General features: G+C 38.6%; 2 protein-coding genes across 3 annotated transcripts; both read left to right on the forward strand.

Moving 5' to 3' along the window:
• The first annotated feature begins 2,772 nt into the window (after window positions 1-2,772).
• Window positions 2,773-6,232, forward strand: mibp (muscle-specific beta 1 integrin binding protein). 2 transcript variants are annotated; one of them, XM_061032862.1, is made up of 8 exons: window positions 2,773-2,973; window positions 3,789-3,879; window positions 4,367-4,415; window positions 4,667-4,841; window positions 5,281-5,352; window positions 5,462-5,568; window positions 5,692-5,777; window positions 5,905-6,232. In XM_061032862.1, the coding sequence occupies exons 1-7, from the start codon at window positions 2,948-2,950 to the stop codon at window positions 5,775-5,777; spliced, it is 606 nt and encodes a 201-aa protein (XP_060888845.1). In that variant the 5' UTR covers window positions 2,773-2,947; the 3' UTR covers window positions 5,905-6,232. The 2 variants fall into 2 exon arrangements, with proteins under 2 accessions (XP_060888845.1, XP_060888851.1); XM_061032868.1 differs by lacking the exon at window positions 4,367-4,415 and having other exon boundaries at window positions 2,926-2,973.
• A 4,558-nt stretch (window positions 6,233-10,790) lies between these two features.
• loxl5a (lysyl oxidase-like 5a) lies at window positions 10,791-16,749 on the forward strand. Its single transcript, XM_061034995.1, has 7 exons — window positions 10,791-11,857; window positions 12,650-12,758; window positions 13,379-13,516; window positions 15,377-15,533; window positions 15,708-15,803; window positions 15,947-16,062; window positions 16,149-16,749. The coding sequence occupies exons 1-7, from the start codon at window positions 10,885-10,887 to the stop codon at window positions 16,153-16,155; spliced, it is 1,596 nt and encodes a 531-aa protein (XP_060890978.1). The 5' UTR covers window positions 10,791-10,884; the 3' UTR covers window positions 16,156-16,749.
• Window positions 16,750-21,184: the final 4,435 nt, after the last annotated feature.

A 21,184-nucleotide genomic window follows, 5' to 3' on the forward strand; every position in this document is an offset into this window, starting at 1 on the left:
TGATTATTGCAAATGAGCATAAATCAATGCTGCTTCTAAAAAAGGTGTTTGAAGAAAAAAATATGCAATGCTGCTCCAAAATATTTCAGGAAGTCGATATGGACAGACATATTTATCTTAATTAATGGTGTTGCTGTTATCTATGTTGCAGATATATGATTATTGATTCTTACATTTGAAATATTAATGTATATGTAGTAAGAGCCTCATATTCATGCATGTGTAAACGAACAGCTGATTGCAAGTGAGTTTGTCACAATTTTATTAACAGCAGTTTAGAAAAACAAAAACTTTAGTATTGAAGGGTTACCTTTTCTTATTTATTATGCAGTCACCATTATTATTTTTGCTCCTTTTCAACCGTCTAATTTGTCAAAAACAAGTGAGGCAACATTAGTTATTGCACTGAACTGCAATAAATGCTGAAATAAATCAGGTTGTTTGTTCCACCTTACTGCCATGACAGCTGAAAATATGTGCTTTGAAAAAAGTTTTAACGACTCGGTCTGGATTTATGAAGGTAATATTAATTCAGAATGTAAAAGGACATCCAAAACACAAGATGACAAATCAACTAAGTTCAAAATGATAGTTTTGCCTTTAAGAGCTTTACATCTGTTTAACATATCACAGTCTGGCACCTCGTTCGTCTTGACTGGTCAAATTCCCACTTCCTGTGGTCCCTTCAATTCTCCATCTCTCCACAAGATGTCCTCAGACGCCCCCTCCGTCCCTATCCCCACCCACCTGCTCTCATGGTATCTTTCCTCCTCTTTTCAACCTCACTTCAAACTGGACAATTTCCTGTGTCTAGTTTAATCCTGGTTTGAGTTTCAGAGTTTTGTTGAGTCCCGGACCTGCCTGCCTACATATGAGCTTGTTTTCCATTACCTGCTACCATACCTGCCTCTATTAGATCATTCATTAATTGTACAAGTATGGCTGTAACCATCTGCATTTGGGTTCCTCACTACTTGCCTATAGTACAAAAAAAATGGGTGAAGCAAGAATAGCTTCTGCCTCCTTGAATGAACGTCCTGTGACATCCACATAGACACAAGATGATAACGTGAGTCATTTGTCACACCTTTCTCTCTTAAAACACTTCAACTAACAGAGAGAGACCCTTAAGGCTGTCTCGTGTCCCCTGACGTCTGTGACAGGATTCATATTACAGATGGACACGTAGACATGCTGGTCACACGCTGTGTATAAGCAATGAACTTTACATCGTGTGATTTACCATCACACATTTTGGTACCAGTCTAACCTACTACATATGATCCAAAAAGTATTTTTTTTATTCTTCATAATAACTTTAACTTGAACCTCAGCTGTTACATAGTCATAGTTTAAAACATGCACCATGCAGATAGTCGGTTTCCATCTAATTTTAGGCTCCTTCTTGCTGGCTCACTGCCCTCCTGACCTACACATGAAAGTTTACCATGGTGGTCAGCATATTTGTTCAAAGTGTGCTTGTCAGTATGAAGTTATGAAGGAGAATTGATTGAACACCTTTGGGGTGATTATAAAAGTACACCTGTGAAATCCAAGTCAGTATTATTGATATATATCCCACTATCACATATCACACATTAACATTCTGTACGGCATACTTCTTAGACCCTGCTGTACTTAAATTGGGTAAAATGTTAGATATTTGTTAGTCTGTATTTTTTCATTAGCCTAGGCTTCTAAATACTATAACCTACTTCTTCTTACAACTTCACTAAATTTAATAGGAAACTATTGTACCTTACATTTCATTTTTTTGTTAACAGTTAATATTTTATTTTTAGCCAAAAATATTCTTAGAAAATACCAGTTCATAAAATATGATGTTATTAGGCAGGAACAAAAGCCTTCACAACACAGCTACGTGTTTAAAATTATTTAAATTGGCTCCACATAAAAATGTATTTTCCATACATTATTAAACCCTAAATACTAAATACAGGTTAACTATCTGATTTCAATTATATAATAAAACCATGAAAAGAGAACTGCTTATTAGGAGCAATAAGTTAAACTTACATTTTGATTAGCATTAACATATTAATATTTATGTTTATAATAGTCTTGTATAATTGTGAACTAGGACCTCCTCATAAGGTAATGCAATTACATTTTATTTATTAAGTGCCATAGACTATAAATGTGTCCACCAAGATAAAATGGTATTTTTTCTTTTACAACTATTGATACACTCTTTACTCAACTTTTTATCTGATTACAATAACAATTGTTCTGGCTCTCTAGTTTCCACATATTCTATAAATCAAGTAAATAGTGATCAGAGGAGATTGCTGTTCTAGCACACTTCTACTGATGTATATTTATCATCTTAATATCTCTAGACTCCATGTTAAGCCCTGTTGCAATAAGTAAGTTGGTTTACTGGTAGACATCAGTACAGAACAGAACAGAACTGTAATCTAATGTATCAATAGGAGACCATCAGAGGTCGTTTTCCACAGTTAGATGGTCATCAGGTGGATTAACTGCTTAATGGAAAAGTATGCGTCGCTGTGATTGACAAGAGCAGCTGCTGTGAAATATGTAAATGTGTGAAAGTTCGCGGGCTGTGATTGGCTGGTGTCAGGTGCTCTGCCGGCACTGATCGGCTGCTGGAAGGAGGTCCGTAGCTTGAGTTGTAAAGATCACGAATACGTCCCAATGGCACGTCCGACCCACCACGAGTACGCCCTTTAGTTGTGATGCGTGAGAGATGACGTCACATGACGTATGTTGGATATAAATTGCAGACCCTCTGGCTCAGAGTGAATGAAACAGGAGAGAGAAACGTGAGCCACTTACATCTCCTCTTTTCGACTTTCTGAAACGTTTGTATCTTTCACACTTGTGTCCTCGGCTTTGGGTAAAAACACTCTTGACAGTTTCTTCGGCTGAAGTTGAGCAGGACTCGCAACAAAGCAACAAAAAGATGAAGTACATTATAGGAATTGGCGGGTAAGTTTATTTTATTTTCATCAATCATCATCGTTTTTGCGAAAACTTTGCTTACACAGTCACTGTCCATCTTAAGTGTAAGTTTGTCATTTAGGATGAAGGAGCTGATAGTTGAGGAGATGCATGTTGTTATAATAAAGCTGTGATCCTGTGTAGTGTTATGTTCCTGTGATCATGGGACATACTAGAGGATATGGGTAAATACGATATTTACATGTAATGGTCTCTGCCTGGTTGTTAGTCACGTTTTATTAGAAGCCCGCCAGAAATCATCAACACTGGACTGTTAACCCGGTTTAAAGTCACATCCGGTTTGGCAAGTTTGTTGCGGGTTTGTTGCCATAAATCAGGCGGGACATTTGAAATTCACCGCCAGACTGAATTCAAAAGTGGAGGGAAATTCAACTTAAGTTCAATAAGAAACTAAATAAAGCTGACTGTTTAAACCATATTGTTTCTATTGTCATTCATATTGGGAGATGACACAATTAAATTAAATTATTTTTGTTTTAAATCAGAGCCAAGCGCCTTGTATTCAGGACATTTTCTTAATTATAGAGGTGCAACTTGAAATCTCACACTACAAACTATTTCATTCAACATTTTACTTTGTTAAAGCAAATCTATCTGACTATTTTCACCAGATAAAATCTAAAATCTATTGAATGTAAACAAAGGGCGCCACTTTTCCTCTTGAGAACAACTTGTAGGAGTGACATTTATCTCATCAAAAACATTTAGTTTTCAACTGTAAAAAAAAAAATATATATATATAAACAATCTTTATTTTGACACTTTTGCCTTTTTGTTGACAGAGTCACCAATGGTGGCAAAACCACCCTGACAAATAAGTTGATCAAGACTTTGCCCAACTGTTGTGTTATTCATCAAGATGACTTTTTCAAGGTGAGTTTTAGCTGTAGTGGAGAATCTGTTTATTTGTGATATTGTTACCTCCTCCTGTAATGAGCACTGCATGTAAGCAAAGTAAGCTCCCTTCACACATGCTGTGTTCATCACACTGTATGAACTGCCTTAATGTCTATGTAGAATAGTTTGTTACTTAATTGCGTAAGTCCATTTCCTCTCTTGTATCCTTCTTATTTCTTTTATATTGATAGTCTCTATGTACTGCGATAGCTTTTTTAACACATTCTGAAACAAACTCTTCTACAACTCAAGTGTTAGAATTATCCTTTTCCCCCCACTTTTATTAAACCTGTGTACCTTTCGAAATTGTTTGCCCTCTATGTGCATGCCCTTTGCTATTTGTGTTCTCCTTTGTCTACTGTGTGTACTCTTTTGGCTGTGTTACTCTGGCATGTGAGTGGGAACTGCAAGTGTTCAGAGCTGTGAGGTTGCAGCAATATTTTATTGGTGACTGTTATTTCAGAAACCTGATCAGATAGAAGTCGGGGAGGACGGCTTTAAACAATGGGATGGTAAGACTTCACTGAAGACTGCCAATGACTCATTGTTTTATTGTCATAAACCAACACCCTCAAACATTAGATGCATTACATACATTTAACAAGCACACCATTCAAGAACAAAAAAAATCACACTAAAACCTCCCGTAACTGGGAGAAAAATACAAAACACATTTGCATTTTTTTCATGTTCTCTATGTGTATCCATTCTAATTCCCTGTTTCTTTTCTATCATGTGCCTTTCTATTAATCTCGCCCTGCAGTGATCACAGCCTTGGATATGGAGGCCATGACCAACACCGTGAAAGGCTGGATTGAAAACCCAGTGAAGTTTGCCCGCTCCCATGGCGTCACTCTGTCTTCTCCTTCTGACAGGTCTAACCCTGAAGAACAGACCCACATTCTCATTGTGGAGGGCTTCCTGCTCTACAACTACCCGTGGGTTTTTAATCATTAACTTTGTTTGACTTTCAGTTTCTGTCTCACCCTACACTGTACGTCTGGATATAAAACGTGTTAATTAAGATAGGTGATTAGTTGTTGCAAACCCGCACTGTAAGCACATGTTGGTCTAGAATTGTCAGTCATGGTCTCGTGAGTCCAGCTAATTCTAGGAAATTCATAATAACAAACTTTGGCTGGGTGTTGTTATTTCTGTACTGTCACGTGATGACGCTGCATGCTTACCACTGGCAGAGCGGGTCCTGCAGATAGAGATAAGAGTTTCAGCAGAAAGAGGCTCTCTGAGTTGTCCTTAAAGCTAGATGCGAGGTGATAGGAATGAATGCCAAGTACACTGCAGAGAAACAGATAATCCATAGTTGCATGACTTGGCTCCGTTACTCTTGTAACATGTGACCTTGTTCATCACCTTTAGGCCTCTCCTGGATGTGTTCAACAAGAGCTACTACATCACGATTCCCTATGAAGAGTGCAAGAGAAGGAGAAGGTAAGGCTGACGTGAATACAAGTGTTTATATAAAGTTTTTAGCTTTTTATATTCTAATCATTTCTTTGTCGGCATGACTCATTTCAAAGAGTGTGTTATTATTTTTCAGTACAAGACAGTACACTGTGCCTGACCCCCCCGGCCTGTTCGATGGCCATGTATGGCCAATGTACCTGAAGCACAGGAGAGCAATGGAGGAATGTGGTTTAAGTATTGGTATGTTACATCTTAGAGCCTATTTCTCGTTAATGTCAATGCATACATGTCACATCACTGTTCAGTTGACAGCAGTGTCTTCTTCTTTTGGTCATCTTTATAATTTTATGTCGTCTGTTGCAGAGTGCCTGGATGGTTTAAAGCACAAAGAGGAGATCTACAACCAAGTGTATGAGGACATTCAGAACAACCTACTCAATCGTTTATAGGTAAGACGACCAATTACGTTTGTAAATGCTCTAATTTTACCGATATTAAAAACGTTTTTTTTTTTTTTCAATATTATAAAGTACAAAAACATATCTGAAGTGTTTTTCTTTTCTGTTTTTCTTGCAGCAGGAGGACTCCTCTCATCCTTGTACAGATTTTGTAAATAGTCCCAAGGATTCTTTTTTACGATGTTTCCTTTTTTTAAACATTTTATTCTGTTTGTAAATGGAGCAACTCAACTTTAATTTATAATTGTCTCTTTTTTTTAATTTTTTTTTTATCATCTTCAGATGATCAATATTTTTGTTTTTACTGTTTTAAAAAGTGGTTGTTGAAACAATGACTAGTATGTTACTGTTATATAAAACTGCTGCCTTATACTGGACCACTTGTTGCATTTTCTTAAGAATAAATTCATTAGTTACTGTTGATCAACAGTAAATCAAAAATCTCAGTTTTGTGTTTTCAATTTTGAAAAACGTACATTTTGTTGAACCCCAAAATACACTTTAATGCCTATAAACCAACCGACATGTTCCTGTTGTGTCCTTCTCCTAAACTTGAACTAATCTTTCTCTCGTGCTGAGAAATTGACATATTTTGAGGGTAAATAGTTAGGGACTGATATGAGGTTTTTGGGGCTGATACTGATGGGGGGGAGGGGAAAAATCAGATGCCGATATCTTTCTTAGATCTATGTCCTATCTGTCCAGACAGAAAGATATACACATTTATTACTGTGATATCTGTGATCAAATTAGCCGACACCGATAGTCACTGGATATGCTAATACTGGCCAATATCAGCTGGACAATTTCCTGGTCAGGTTCTAGAAATAGTTAACTAACTCTCTCTCTCTCTATATATATATATATATGTATGTTCTGACAACCATCAGGCTTTAATGTTAGCTAACACAACATGAGGAAATTGAACTTTCTCCTATGACATTAGGAACATTTTATGGGACTTCCACTGTACCTTCAATGTTTTATGATTCAGAATCATTTTATGCATTATATCAAAACAAAAGGTGTTGTGTGTTTAGAGTTGAAGTGACTGGTTGGTGTTCATGGACTCAGGACATTTATGCAGGCTCTGATTTTTCTTGGCTCATCTAACATTCTTTCTTGTTTCTTGCTGTTTGAAACGGCCTTTTGTTTCCTGGTTGGGATTTTTACGACACTCAAACTATATTAGAATTCCTAACATACAAATCTTATTGTCTTTAAAAGATGAAGCACTCAGACCTTTCTTAAGATAACTTTCAGAAAAGGCTGCTGTTATTGCACTTAGACACTCTAACTCATGGCAGAAACTAGTTTAATCCACAACCTGTTCAATCCTTTTCTCTAAATACTTTAAAACAATCTTTAAAGGATTGTTCCTTTAGGCTGAACTACTTTCATCTGAGGCAAGCTTAATGTCTTAGTGGGATCATGAGTAAACATTGTTGATTATTTTAATGAGAACCAGACAAAAATGCAAAAGACAAATAAGGAAGATAGTAATCAGAGCCGGTTTTGTAAATACTACAGTTGGAAAAAGACTGAGCCTAAGTGGATTAGATGTCTAACGAATCTAACTTGACATTTAACAGTTTGAACATCATTATTAAAATACTAGAAACAAAGCAGATAAACAATCCATATGAACCACTTTCTCACATCTATTTTAGAACCAGGAGAGGCCTACCCAGTTAATTCCCTGGAGAGATTTCTTTTTTAAACTATGTAGCTCTAAAATAGTTTCCCTCACTTGCCTCGAGTACAAGCATGAGTAGGTCAAAGCCTAACCACATGATTTAGGTTATTAGCACTTGATTTAAAGGTTACAGCACCTGCTGATATCACCTTACAGGTTCATTTCTAATTTCCTCCTGGGGAACACCTTGTGTCTTGTGAACAGTAGTTTTCTAAATAAAGGAGAAGTCATAGGGGCTCCTTATTTCCACTGACGGCAAACAAAAGCTCTTATATTAGATGAGCAAGAACTAAATCAGCCCAGACTTTACCTGCTCGCCCAAAGTATGTATGGTTAGGGATATTTTTGAGTCCCAGCAGGACTACAGCAGGACTTCAGGGAACAGTTGCAACAATTCCCTGAGTTCCTTCCGGCATCAACTGTCGTGTGTGTACTGTGTGAATGGAGCGACAAGGTGACTGTTGTGACGCTCTAACAGGTGGACGTGCATTGTGAATGACACTAGCCTGGACTCCCGGTGCATAAGTGACCGCAGCATGTGTGGTGGCTGTGAAAGCACGTACATTTGGATCTGTCCATAGAGGACGAACATAAAGAAACAAAAGAAAGACTCCAGAGAAAAGATTTCTGTGTTTTAGGTCATCATTTCATTATGTAAAAGAAAAAAACATTATGTGTTTGTGTGCATGGTTTGCATACATCAAATGCTGCACTTTTGAACTGTGTGAAACAGAGGCTGCATTAAACTGCTTCACAGGAAAAACAAATCCAGTCTAGACATTTTCCTCCTCAAACCTGACCTCATTACTCACAGCACGCGACTGTGTGACTGCAACACGTCCGTCAGCAGTGTGGCTCTGTTTGAAGTCACTTACATACGTCACAGTAACATTGTTCCAGTGAGGACGTAGACTATTTTCTGTTTTTATGATGTGAGTGTTTGCATATGTACGCGCATGCAGAACATTTCAATGTAACTCTGCAGGAACATTCTAGATTTTATATCTCTTAAATACTTTTTGTGAACAGAGGACCAGCTGACTTTCACCTCATGAGGGATTCACTTGCAAGACTGAAAGAAAGGAGACAATGTGAAATTGGGTTAAAACAAGAGAACATTGAAAATTATACATAGGCCTACAGTATTCGGAGAAAATCAGAGGAAAGTAATATGACCTTTATTTGGATTCACAAATGTCTTGGATTCCTGTCACAGGATACTGAAGTCTTTTTGAGGAATGATAAAATATTGCAATGTAATGCAAAGGTATTCTGAGGGAATGTTAAATATTAGGAGTTGCAAAAGCATTGCTTAGGAACACAAACGTGGCCCTAAAGAAATTCTAGGCATGACCACCATTTGATGGTTCGTTAATTATCAATAACCATCAACAATAATAAATGGTGTTCCGAGTCATATGTTGTGTGTCCTTAGCTTTGTCACATTTTCTAAACTTAATTTCTGACTGTTTTCTGTGGAGACCTCAGATACCTTCAGATCAGCTAAATGTAAACAGTTAAAAAACTGAAAACAAGCATTTCAAAAATGAAACATGCATTTACTGTATTAACTTTCAGTGGAAAAAAAACCATTTAACAATTAACTCTCAAAAACACTCAAATAAATTACGAATTTTCAGGGAAACTCAAAACTATTGCAAGGGAATGCCAAAGTGTTGTGATTTAACACAATAAAGAAAGTCTCGCTGTGACCCCTTTGGGTCTGCCTCTTTAACCTCCCAAACAATTTAGAGTGAAAAAAAAAAGCCAGTGCTCATTCATAGTGACAAATCCCACATGTTGGAAGAGAGTCCTGCTGGTTTAAATCATGTGTCAACAAGTTACGGAAGTGTCACTGTCTCAGTGATCTCAAATGTTCACACTACAGGGGAAACCCAACTTGCTGGAGAAATGACACCATGACATCCAGCAGCCTGCCTGTGCAAACTAGACCTGAACCATGTAATAAGTCCCAACACTTACACAAATCCTAGACCTGTCTCTCAGACTCACTCCTGGTTTTATTTCACCACAAATTGCCCATTGACTGCAGGTGTCTGTGGGTGTATTTAAGGGCAGTTGGTGTGGTGTTGGTACATGAGCAGAGACAGGAAGTTTTTAGACACTTTTAATCCCTTGATTACCTTCCAGTCTGCCTGCACATCCAGTAACTGTGACAGAGTATAAATGGAACAAAATAAGTCATCATGATGATGTGTCCTGGGCTACTTTTGCGACCTCTGAGTGTAGTGTTCTTGCTTTTGTTTTATTGTGTAGTTGTTGCTGGATACCAAAAGGGGGAATTGAAAATCTTATTTGAGATTTTTAAAACAGGTTTTGATCATAAATTATTTTAATGTCTCTCTCCAAAACAATTGTTTGGCCTTTATTTTTTTAACAATCATAGGCTATCATTTGCTTTGGCGATATTGTCACATGCAATGCCAACGAAGCTTACTGGATTTAATTATATAGACTGTCTAATTTAAATACGTCTTCTCACTCGTGTCACACATAGATTTGAAGGGATTTAGTCGTATGAGTTTTTAAATAACGGGACTTTGTTGGGTTTCACACAGCAAAGCTTGTGATATTAAGTGTTGGCATCGTTGGGGAAATTATATGGGCTTTTATTTGAGTAAATATTCTTATCATGAAAGACTTGCATGGGTTTTATATTCATAAAGTCTTTGAAGGTAAAGTGACTTCAAAGTTATTGGATCCGTGAACACACCCTCCTGTGAAACAGCAGCAGGTTATCTTATCTCTGAATTTCCTTATCTTCGTATTTGTTTCATCTGTGTTCAAAGCTGAACGTGACGGCCAGTGACGTGCTGTCTCGCGCATCAGTCACGAGTTAAAATTGTTCCGATTGGCGCGCATCACAAGAGTGCTGAGTTAGTGATGGGTCACCACTGCCACCATGTGGTGGAGAGGTCGACTGTGCCTCAGTGTGGGGATTCAATAGATTTATCACACCCCCTTACAGTGGCCAGTGAAGCTTTGCAAGTCAATAATGGTCTTTAAATGCATAACAACTGGCAACCTGATCTTTATGTCGAAATGTAAATTAAATGGATCTAAGCAAATTCAGACTGTTTTTGATGTTTCTGAAATTGTTCAGAGCACAGTTAACGACTAACCCCCTCCCTCTCTCTTCCTCTCGCTCTCTCTCTCTCTCTCTCTCTCTCTCTCTCGCTTACACACACACACACACACACACACACACACACACACACACACACACACACACACACACACACTTTTTCTTTACGGTGATGTTGTACGTAACCGTAACGTCAGAGTCATCCAAAACGCCCCATCACCATGTCAAACTCAAATGTTCGTCTTTAATGAGTTAGTGTTAAAGTTCATCCGATAGAGCAACCATCACTTTCAGCCATGGAGAAGTTTTTACTGCTGACTTTCCTCTTATATGTTCTGATATGTTTGGGTACCGGTCAGCACCATTTACGCGCACGTGTTGGACCGTGGAGTCAGCGGTTCCAGTGGGAGAATAACGGGCAGGTGTACAGTTTACTTAGCACTGGGACTCAGTATCGTTTGCCTTCACAGACCAGGAGACGCACTCAGCTCTTACTGACGACTAAAAACAACTTGAACCGACTTCACCCTCCTGTTGCGATTGGCAGATCCAGCAGGACCAGATCTGGAGACGCAACAGGAGGTCAGTCTCAACGAAACGACATCATTCAAATGGACGCGTCTGTTCTTGGTGCTGATGCGGGTCAGTATTTGCTCGCCTCGGGACGGCAGGGGACACACGCTCAGTCCCCGCTGCGCGTCTCGACCACAGGTGCTGCGTCTGTGGGACACCATTCACACCAGGCGTCTAACAACAGCGCTGCCTCTTTCACCTCCATCCAGGAGTTCTCCGGCAGTGGAATCCCACGAGGAGGCAGAATCACACCTGGAGATGACGCTAGCTCACAACCGGCCACCGTGTCGGCGGTAAGATCACCGGAGTTTACGCGCAGCCGGGTAGGTAGGCTAAGATCCGAGAGCTCGGATTCTACTGCTCGGGCACCTGGCACAGCTGGATGGGTCGATATGGCTGAGGATAGTGGAACTAACTTAGGTGTCGCTCACAGTGTGCAAAGAGCGCAGTCATTGACCAGAATACCACCGGAGACAAATGTTTCCCCCACAGCGCTCTCCAGTAACGCCGTAGAAGTACACTTTCCTCCTGCAAGAACGGATACAGCACGGACTGAAACGAGTGACCCACGAGACCCGCACAGCATTCATCACAGGAACTCGGTTTTCTATGACGTTTACCCAGCAGACCGCAGAAACAGGATCACTGTGCGCCCTCCACCTGCAGCCGGCTACGGCACCAGGTTCTTCCACAATGGTAAGAAGAACACAGGAGTTAAAATAACGACATGAAAAGCAATATTTCTAACAGAGTCTCAGTGTAAAACCCAAGATATTAGTAACACCCTTTAGTCATACCAAGCTCTAAATGCAGCTCATTATTTGTGAAATCCCTTTGGAGCATACAAAATGCTTCCTTAATGCATTTCAAATTTAAGTAGGCTAGTCAATTCTCCCATCGAGATAATGTTTCTAGAGTGCCTCTGGTTTATCTAGCTTAATAGTGTGAATGCAATGCATTGGCTGGATGAAGTGTTAATGTATTTATCACTTACACCTTTGAGTAAATGTACAAATGTATTCAAAATGAATACAGCTAAAAATGTATGATTTCAAATGAACTCAAGTATCAGGAGTATTATTAGAAGAACTTCTTACACATGATTCCCCCATATTCATCAGTAACCCTGCAGTCTTTTATTAACTAAATATTTTAAATTCTATCTTATCTATTCAGACGTAGATAATGTTCTATACTTTAATAGATACAGATGAGAAACACACTTTTCTGATGATGTTTGTATGCATGCTCACATAAAAACAAAATGATGGCCCATCGTTAATACACAATGTGTCTTCTCCAAATGCCTCTGAGAAAAAAAACAAGTAAAAAGCTTTCATATATTTTTTCTACAGACACTGAAACAGATGAAGCTCCTACTTGTTAACTGCCCGCTCCTATAGTGTAATGTCAACAACACCCCTGAATTTCTGGTAAACCCTTGTATGCATTTCCGCTAACTTGAAGTTGTGGATTCATTCTCTACAGGTCTCCCAGACTTGGTTCCTGACCCTTACTACATCCAGGCTGCCTCGTACATCCAGAGAGTGCAGATGTACGCACTCCGATGTGCTGCTGAGGAGAAATGTCTGTCCAGGTGAGCTTATTTATTTAACATCAAACCATATACAGTCTATCAAGTCAAGACTGTTGAATGAACTCTGATATTTACTGACGATGTCAAATATTAAGTCAAATGCTAACAATCTAGTTTATAAATGTCATTAGACACAAAAATCAATTGAGTTTACATATCAAAGAAGTAGAGAAGGTATCATTTAGGAAACCTTTGAGGTTGCCACATTAGGATGTGTGTTGGTCTCAGTCCCATTTGGAAGCTGTATATCTGAGTGACAAAGGGGCTTGACACAGATCTGGCAACCTCCCGAGATTCTCTCCTCTGATCTGAGCAGCAACTCTGCCAAGTAAAAGAAGCTCTGAAATGAAAGGAGAGGATTCCTGAGGTGACGTTCTGAAGCAAGACCAAAAACCACCTTCTAGACTTGTGTACGTAGTAAATCAACATTATGTAAACCGCTCAGGGAGGAAGAGATGGAGTTCAGTGTGCAGTGAAGTGTGTGTGGAGGATAATGTGATGGAAAGATACCACAAACAAAAAGGTTATACAAGTCATCTCCAGCGGTGCACTCAGTGGTTTAGTAAAGATACTCGAGGTTAACTTGGCTCATTCCCTTCCCGTTTCCCTTTTTCTGTCAGGTCTGCGTATCATCCGAGTGTGAGGGACCTGGACTACAGAGTCCTGCTACGCTTCCCGCAGCGAGTCAAGAACCAGGGAACAGCAGACTTCCTCCCAATGAAGCCCAGACATGAGTGGGAATGGCACAGCTGTCACCAGTGAGTTCAGTGCTTTTATTCAGGACCAGATCAGCCAGTCAATGCACAATAATCTACAGAGGTCTGTTTTTGTTTATCTCCCAGATCCACTTAATCGTACTTCTGAAATTATGTAAGTTTATCATAAGAAGTATTGCCAAATTATGATAAATTAAGATACTTATACTGATCTACACACTAACATGTTTTTTGCAAAGGTGTTGACAAAAGCACAACGTGTGAACATTAGCAGTCGCGTTGTAATAAAGACTGCAAACAAATCAAGCATTTATACACAACACTGTATATTACAATGATGAGGCATATAAGGGCCCGGAATGTAACAACGACCCTAAATGTTATTGCAAAAGTAATAAAACCCTAAATGTAATAACTGGTCGATAATGTAACAAGATGCTGAGCCCAAAATGTGATAACTTTTTGCCTAAATATTTTTCCCCTAATTGTGTAATAATTTTGTTAAATCATAGAGTGAGTCAATAATTTATGGATTAAAGGGCCTATTGCTTCAATGTAGAGTGTAGTATCATACACAAATGCCTCCGTCCGTATACATATATATATATATATATATATATATACATATATATATATATATATATATATTCCCTGGACTTGAACTGCTTCAATTTGAATAACACTGGAAGAATGGGACTGTTCTAACACTTTGGACCTTTAGTTTATACATCTATATACAGTCTATGGTATTTATGTATGTTTGATGTTGCCCAAGTTATTTGTAGTCTTCTGTTCTCTAAAAGTGAAGAACGAGTGAAGATAACACACAAGACATCAAGAGGTCAATTATGCAGACATAAAAATAATTCTTTCAACTGTTTTCATAAAAATTGTAATGTGATTATGTATATATGAGGGACGGGGGCATTTGTGTATGATACTGCACTCTACATTGAAGCAATAAGCCCTTATTACAGTATCTGGAGAAAAATATTTAGGCAAAAAGTGATTACGTTTTGGGCTCAGCATCTTGTTTTATTATCGACCAGTTGTTACATTTTGGGTTTTACTACTTTATTTTTATTACATTTCGGGTCATTGTTACATTTCGGGCTCTTACAAGGCAGCATCTGTTATTAACATTGCAGCTTTAGTAATACAATCACAATCAATCACACAAAGCCATGTTCAACGGTTAGATATTTTGTGTTGCTTTAAAAACATGATTGCAAAGCTGAAGATTTGATTAGTTCGCCCTCTCCCCCTATAAACATATGAAAGTTTGCTTTGGCTATGCATAAAACTGAACCCTAGAGTTGCTCGTGGCCAGCTGGCTGTGTGTATGGGTGAATGTGAGGGAAGTTATGAGGCATTATATTTGAATGCAGTTCATTAACAGTCACTCAGCAGTTAAAGAAATACACTTGTCTTTCCTCATACTGAGAGCAAAGTATCTGGATGCCAAATCCTTTTGCAAAAAAAGAACCAATAAGCTCAATAAGCCCCCCCCCCTCCCCCCCAACCAGGACCCACACAAAATATTGCATACATTTTGATCGTTTTCATTGATAAGATCCTATCTGAAAACCCCTACACACTTGTTCTTCTTTCTGTTTCCTTGTAATGTTTTAACATGATTAAATCTGCACCCGCCCACCAGTGATTTAAGACACTAAAGCAGCCTTATTTTGAGACTCATACAGCTTTATCAGCAGCTTTTAGAATGTTGATATTTAAGATAGGAAGTGACTGCATGATTTTTCTAGGAACACAAAAGGATGCACATGGATTATATTATCTTTATATGTGAATAACTTTTTTGTATTTCAGCCACTATATGTTAATATGAACTCAAAATGGTGATTCCCTCAACACATTGAGAGTCTGTCCTTGTGTCTCCAGACATTACCACAGTATGGAGGCCTTCAGTAACTACGACCTGCTGGATATCTCCACTGAGCAGAAGGTCGCTGAGGGACACAAGGCCAGTTTCTGTCTGGAGGACACGTCTTGCGACCCGGGAACACGTAGACGCTTTGCCTGCACTGCTCACACTCAGGTTCATCTTCTTGTGTCCTTTGTTCATCCATTCTTCCATCATTCCGTCCATATTCATACGTCTAATTGTATACCTCTTTATTTAAATAAAAAAAGAAGTAATATTGAATTTTGGAAGATGAATTCTTTCCATTAGCTTCCAGAAGGGTTATTAAGTTTGTGTTTTTTCTGTCAGGGGCTCGGTCCTGGTTGCTATGATACGTATCATGCCAACATCGACTGCCAGTGGATCGACATCACTGATGTCCCACCTGGAAACTACATACTCAAGGTGGGGGTGTAGAACTGCTTCATGAACATGACAAGTTGAAAAATAATCAGACTCATTATAAACTTCAGCAGAGTACTTGGCAGAATATTTTTCAATCATTATCTAATAAAATATTGACATTTATGCTTCTGATGTTTCTCCAGGTTACAGTAAACCCGTCACAGCTGGTCCAGGAGTCGGACTTCTCCAACAACGAGGTGCGCTGCGACATCAGGTACACAGGAAGCTACGTGCAGGCCAGAAACTGCAGAATAACTGGGTAAGTCAATGTTCTAGTGATCTATGTCTTGATAGAAAGAGGTTAAAGGAAAGCTCATCACTGTCTTCTTTTCATTTATTCCACAGAAGCTGACCTGACTGAAGCTCTCCAACAAAAATCTATTTTAATACCTTTTTGTTCGTCTGAATCTGCAGTTGCTACTCTGCGATACAGCTGTTTTACATCCAAATGTCTGCCATTATATAAGTTAATGTTTGTATTTATGCATTTTGATATGATGTAGTTATAGTCAGGCTGGATAGTTGTCATGTTAAGTTATGTTATTTGTTAGAAAATGCTGTACATCATCAGTGGATTTTAAAGCAGCGCATGAGTGTACTGCTTGAGGAAGCATGTTAGCATAGCTCACAAAACTGAAGAAAGAAAGCTATTGTTAGCAAAGCTGTATTAATTAATTGAGTCAAACTGTACGACTGATTTGGTGCTAATTTTGGGGGAAACAGTGGTGCTTTTCTCCCCTGAAATTCATCAGGATTTGACAACATGTGTATTAAAGTGAAGGATTTAAAAGGGCTGCTGAAGTGTAAATAAATACTTTCAGTAATTTACAGAAGTTTAATGTAAGAGTCTCATTATTATGCATCTCACCCTGGCACAACAAGTAGTATTTTGTTATATCTTGTATATATAAGAGAAATGATTGATTGTTTGACATTTTTTTATAATAAAGGGATTTTTTTTGGGGGGGTGGGGGGGCACAAAGGTACCATTGACGACTTGTGCCTTACATTACTTGTTCCAAACAATCACAACTGATGTCATAATTTTACCCAAATATTTCTCAACATGAAGTCATTTAATTGCTTATTTACTATAAACACATGCTGAGGGTCTTGTATGTTATTTTGGAATAGCATACCTCAGAGAAATACCTGAAATGATTCCACTTAGCACGTTAACGTCTCTGGGGAGTGACAGCAGAAGACAGAAGGCTCATACCACTAACCTGTCTGCGTGTTTGTCATGTCGTGTTACGGTGGATGAGTGCTTGAGAAAACATTTCTCTGCCTGTTAATAACCCCATGTGAGGTGTCTGGGAAAGTTTCTCTCTTTTTACATCCTGTCACTAGATTTATGAGGTACACACACTTAGACTAGTGCATTTAAAATAGTATTAATAACCATTAATGAACATAAACAATTCTTTCTTTATGTTCTTTCTCTGCTTTGCTTTTTGCTTTCCAGCATGAATACATTGCTTTATGGGCTTGTGATGTTAAATATAGAGCATGAAGGTAAAACTGTTTTTAACTGTAAGGACTCTGATTTGTTACAGAACTTAAAATCTCTTCCTAGGTTGACGATAGTTAATCAGGATATTATATATTTGTTGTGAATTTAAGTCATTTACAAGATAGTAGGTGGAAACATAGCAATTAGCTGCACATAGAATCCACAGTTCTCCTATTCATGGTCCTTACAAAATGAAAGATTTAAAAAAAAAAAACTGTTTGTGAGCTGAAAATGTAGGCAGGTGGGACCTGAGGGTGCTTGCGTGTATTTCTGTTCCTCTCCTTCTTATGGTAACGCAAGAGAGTGTTTTTTTGCCCTTGTTCAAAGTGAGGCTTTTGTTTTTAAACGCTGTGGGAGTTTTCACCGATTTGTTGGGTTGATGTTGATGAGACCGTCTCCATCTGTTTTTCATACACTTTGGAAGTCCTGTAGTCATGGAGACGAGCAGGGGAAAAGTTTCCGAGTAGAATGATGTTTGCACTGCTTTAACATTAGTGTGCATTTAGTGCTCAAACACACTGAAATAGTGAAAGAGGATGATTTCAGGCTGGAACCAAAGGAGAAATGTGAAAATGCGATTACAAGTAAAAATCCTGCATTCAGAGTCGGACTTAAAAAAAAGAACAGAAGTATACTGGTGTAATGTGTCAAAGTACTGGTTCTGCTGATTATTGCCTTCTGAGAATTGCATATTATTGTTATAATTTCATTAAATATTAAATCAGGATAAGAATGTTTTACTGTATTTACTGGTAAATGTGAAGCAAAATGTGTATATATTTTCACTTCAAAGAGTCACTTGATAAATCATGGAGGGACTGCAAAAGAAAAACACAAAGTTCATCTACACATATTTAACTTTTTCACATTTTCTCTAAGAGGTTAGAACCTTCAAAAAGGGAATATTTGGTCAGCCCATCCCATATTTTTAGGTGAATTAACCTGAAAAGTGTATAAGTAGAGTAAAAAGAAGCGAAAAATGGAAATACAAGCACCTTAAACACAGTACATTAGATCATTTGACTTTCCAGGTAGTCAGATGTGTAAAATGTAAAAGTGTCGAGGATAAAGAAAATCTCCATGCATGCACCTCTTAAATCCACACTACACTGGGTCTAAACTTATTTTACTCGTCCTATTTCCCAAACATGGCCTCTCTGTCTATCCTTCACCTTCTTTGGTTAGAGAGAGTGGAGGTGATCCACTGGCGTGAATCTGAGTGTGACAGAGGGTCAGGGCACAGCCTCCTCCTCCTCCTCCTCCTCCTCCTCCTCCTCCTCCTCCTCCTCCTCCTCCTCTTCAGATGCTGTTTGCTCAGGGCAGGCTGACGTGCTAAGCCTGCAGGGCGTGCAAAGATGTGCAATGCATCCCTGCCTTCCCCCGCTAGAGATGGCGAGGAGGAGAGAAATTCCACAGATCCGCAGACGGCCAGAAAAACCTGAGTGCAAACTGCTGACCTCAGCAGCACCACAGAAACCATGGTATCATGGGCGGATTGTGTGTGAGGCTGTGCCCGGAGAACTTACTGTTTGAGACTCCCAGTCAACAAGAGCCAGAGCCAACAGACGAGACAGTGACACATTATGGCAGCCAGTTTGTTCCTCGTACAGACACACACTGCTACACTGTCAATTGACCCCTTCAACCTCCAGAAGCTCCATTTAAATATGAATTATTCTTTCAAAGATAAATACAAAGAATTACTTTTTTCTTTTGTGAAGCACTTTCTCACACCTTTATTATTTTGTACTTGTTTGTTCTATCACTTCACTAAAGGGGTGCACTAATATTAAAGGTGAAATCAAATCAAACTGAGTATCTAGCCAGATTTATGCCTTATCGGCTTTTTGGGGTCGGAAAAAATACATTATTCACTCATACACATTCTGAGTTCTTCCGCAAATACCAAAAATCTCTACTGTATGCTGTTAATAAATGTATGTTTAGGGAACGATACCAAACAGAGTTCAGAATCTGTCAGAGTATGTTACCTTAGTTTACTTAAAAAGACAAACATTTTGGCACATTTACAATTCAAAAACCTGATTATTAGCTCGGCATGATAACCAGCTAATGTTATTAAAGTGGAACATCAAAACTCTGGCTCTCATAAACAATACAAAGTCACACTTTCTAAAACAACTAGTTGAGTCTAATACACAATTTAGTCGGAAAGTACAATCGATAAGATATGATAAGATATCACACCATACCATATGATGCCATTCAATGCACTTCATTGTCCCCTTGAGGAAATGTGTCTTAGACTCAAATGCTGAAGCTACCGTCAGAGTAGCATCTGTAAATAAATAAAAAAACACATAGTTATCACACATGAGGTTCACATAGTATGGGTTCATTGTCATTTCAGCTGAAAAGTCTGTGGAATTCAGAAGACAGTGTAATATTAATCAACACAATGTCAATGGTAATATAGGTCATCGTCCCTGAGAATAGATGTAACACATTCACACAGAGTATGAACTCACACAACAGCTCTATGAGAGCATAACTAATAATACATATAAAATATATCAACCATGATGATGTTAGTGTTTTCAAAGGTGTTTAATCAACTCTGATATATGAATCTAAACTGACCTAACCACTAACATGCTGAAAAGCTGCATACTGTGTGCGTATAGTCTGAGCTTGCATCATTAGTCAAATAACCTGATGCCAAATCCGTACAAATGTTGTTTCTTTCTCCGTCTGACTATGTAGATTGTATTTACCTGTTGGAAATTGTTTGTTTATAGCAAAGAGCAGAAGTTGTTTTAGTGCGCAGGGTGGAAATGAGAGGACATTTTTCCCCTTCTTGAATGTTTTTTTGACATCCTGAAAAAGGAGACAATGTTTACCTGGGCAGAACGAGGGCTCCCTGACTGAACATTTACACATCATTACAGATTTAACAGCTCTATCTGTTTGAAATAGAAGAATGTGTGCTCAATGAGCCCTGTACTTTTCCTCCCGGAGGGCTTGTGAAAATATTAAAATACTCCACTGGCTGTCTGGGTGGATACATGTTGTTATTAATCCTGTTATTGTATTATTTTTGGGGCAGGGACGCGGCCTGGATGAGGCTGCAAACAGGGAGGAAGGAGGGTGGAGGTGTCCGAGGTGAGGGTGAGTGTAGGGTGACGGGGGCTGACATGTTCTTCAGCTGAAACCCTCGTCTTATAGTTTGTCTGTATTTGGTTCTAAATGCTCGTATTGTTTAACAGGTTTTACACCTGAGTCTCAGACAATCTTCAGGTGTCTCCTCTCGAACAGAACACATGTTTGTGTGTCGGGAGGACGCTTCATGGCTCCAGAGACATATGTCTAAAAACCACATATAAAACACACACAGGAGCAGACACAAGACTGCTTTGTCTCCTCTTGTAAAACATGTTTTTCTCCTGTGAAAAACAGGAATTTTCTGGACTTGTTATTGAGACTGGGAAAACTCATGTTTGCTGAGGCTCACTTATCTTGTGAGGTCGAGTTTTTGCTGAAGAAACTTGTCCTTTCACTCACTACATTTTGTGCAGCCAGCCTGAATACATAAGGCAAATTCTTTAGACACATTTATTTCTTCAAGGTATATAATAAAGATTTGTTTTTTTAAATCTGGGATGGTATTGTTATCATAAAAAATATAGAAACAGTCTCTATAGAGTACTGTTTTACTTGTTAATGAATAATTTGCATGTGTTTCTTTTTTCCAAATATCCAACAAAACATCCCCAGCTAAATCCAGTGTCTTTCTCCAAATAGCGATGGTTTCGATATTTAAGCAAAATATCCAATAACCTCAATGTTTCTACATCTTTTAGGCTGCTTTTCACTAAGCCTATTCTTTATACCAGTGACTTAAACAGAG

This window comes from Labrus mixtus, chromosome 3 (assembly GCF_963584025.1).
Source record: "Labrus mixtus chromosome 3, fLabMix1.1, whole genome shotgun sequence".
Lineage (NCBI taxonomy): Eukaryota > Metazoa > Chordata > Actinopteri > Labriformes > Labridae > Labrus > Labrus mixtus.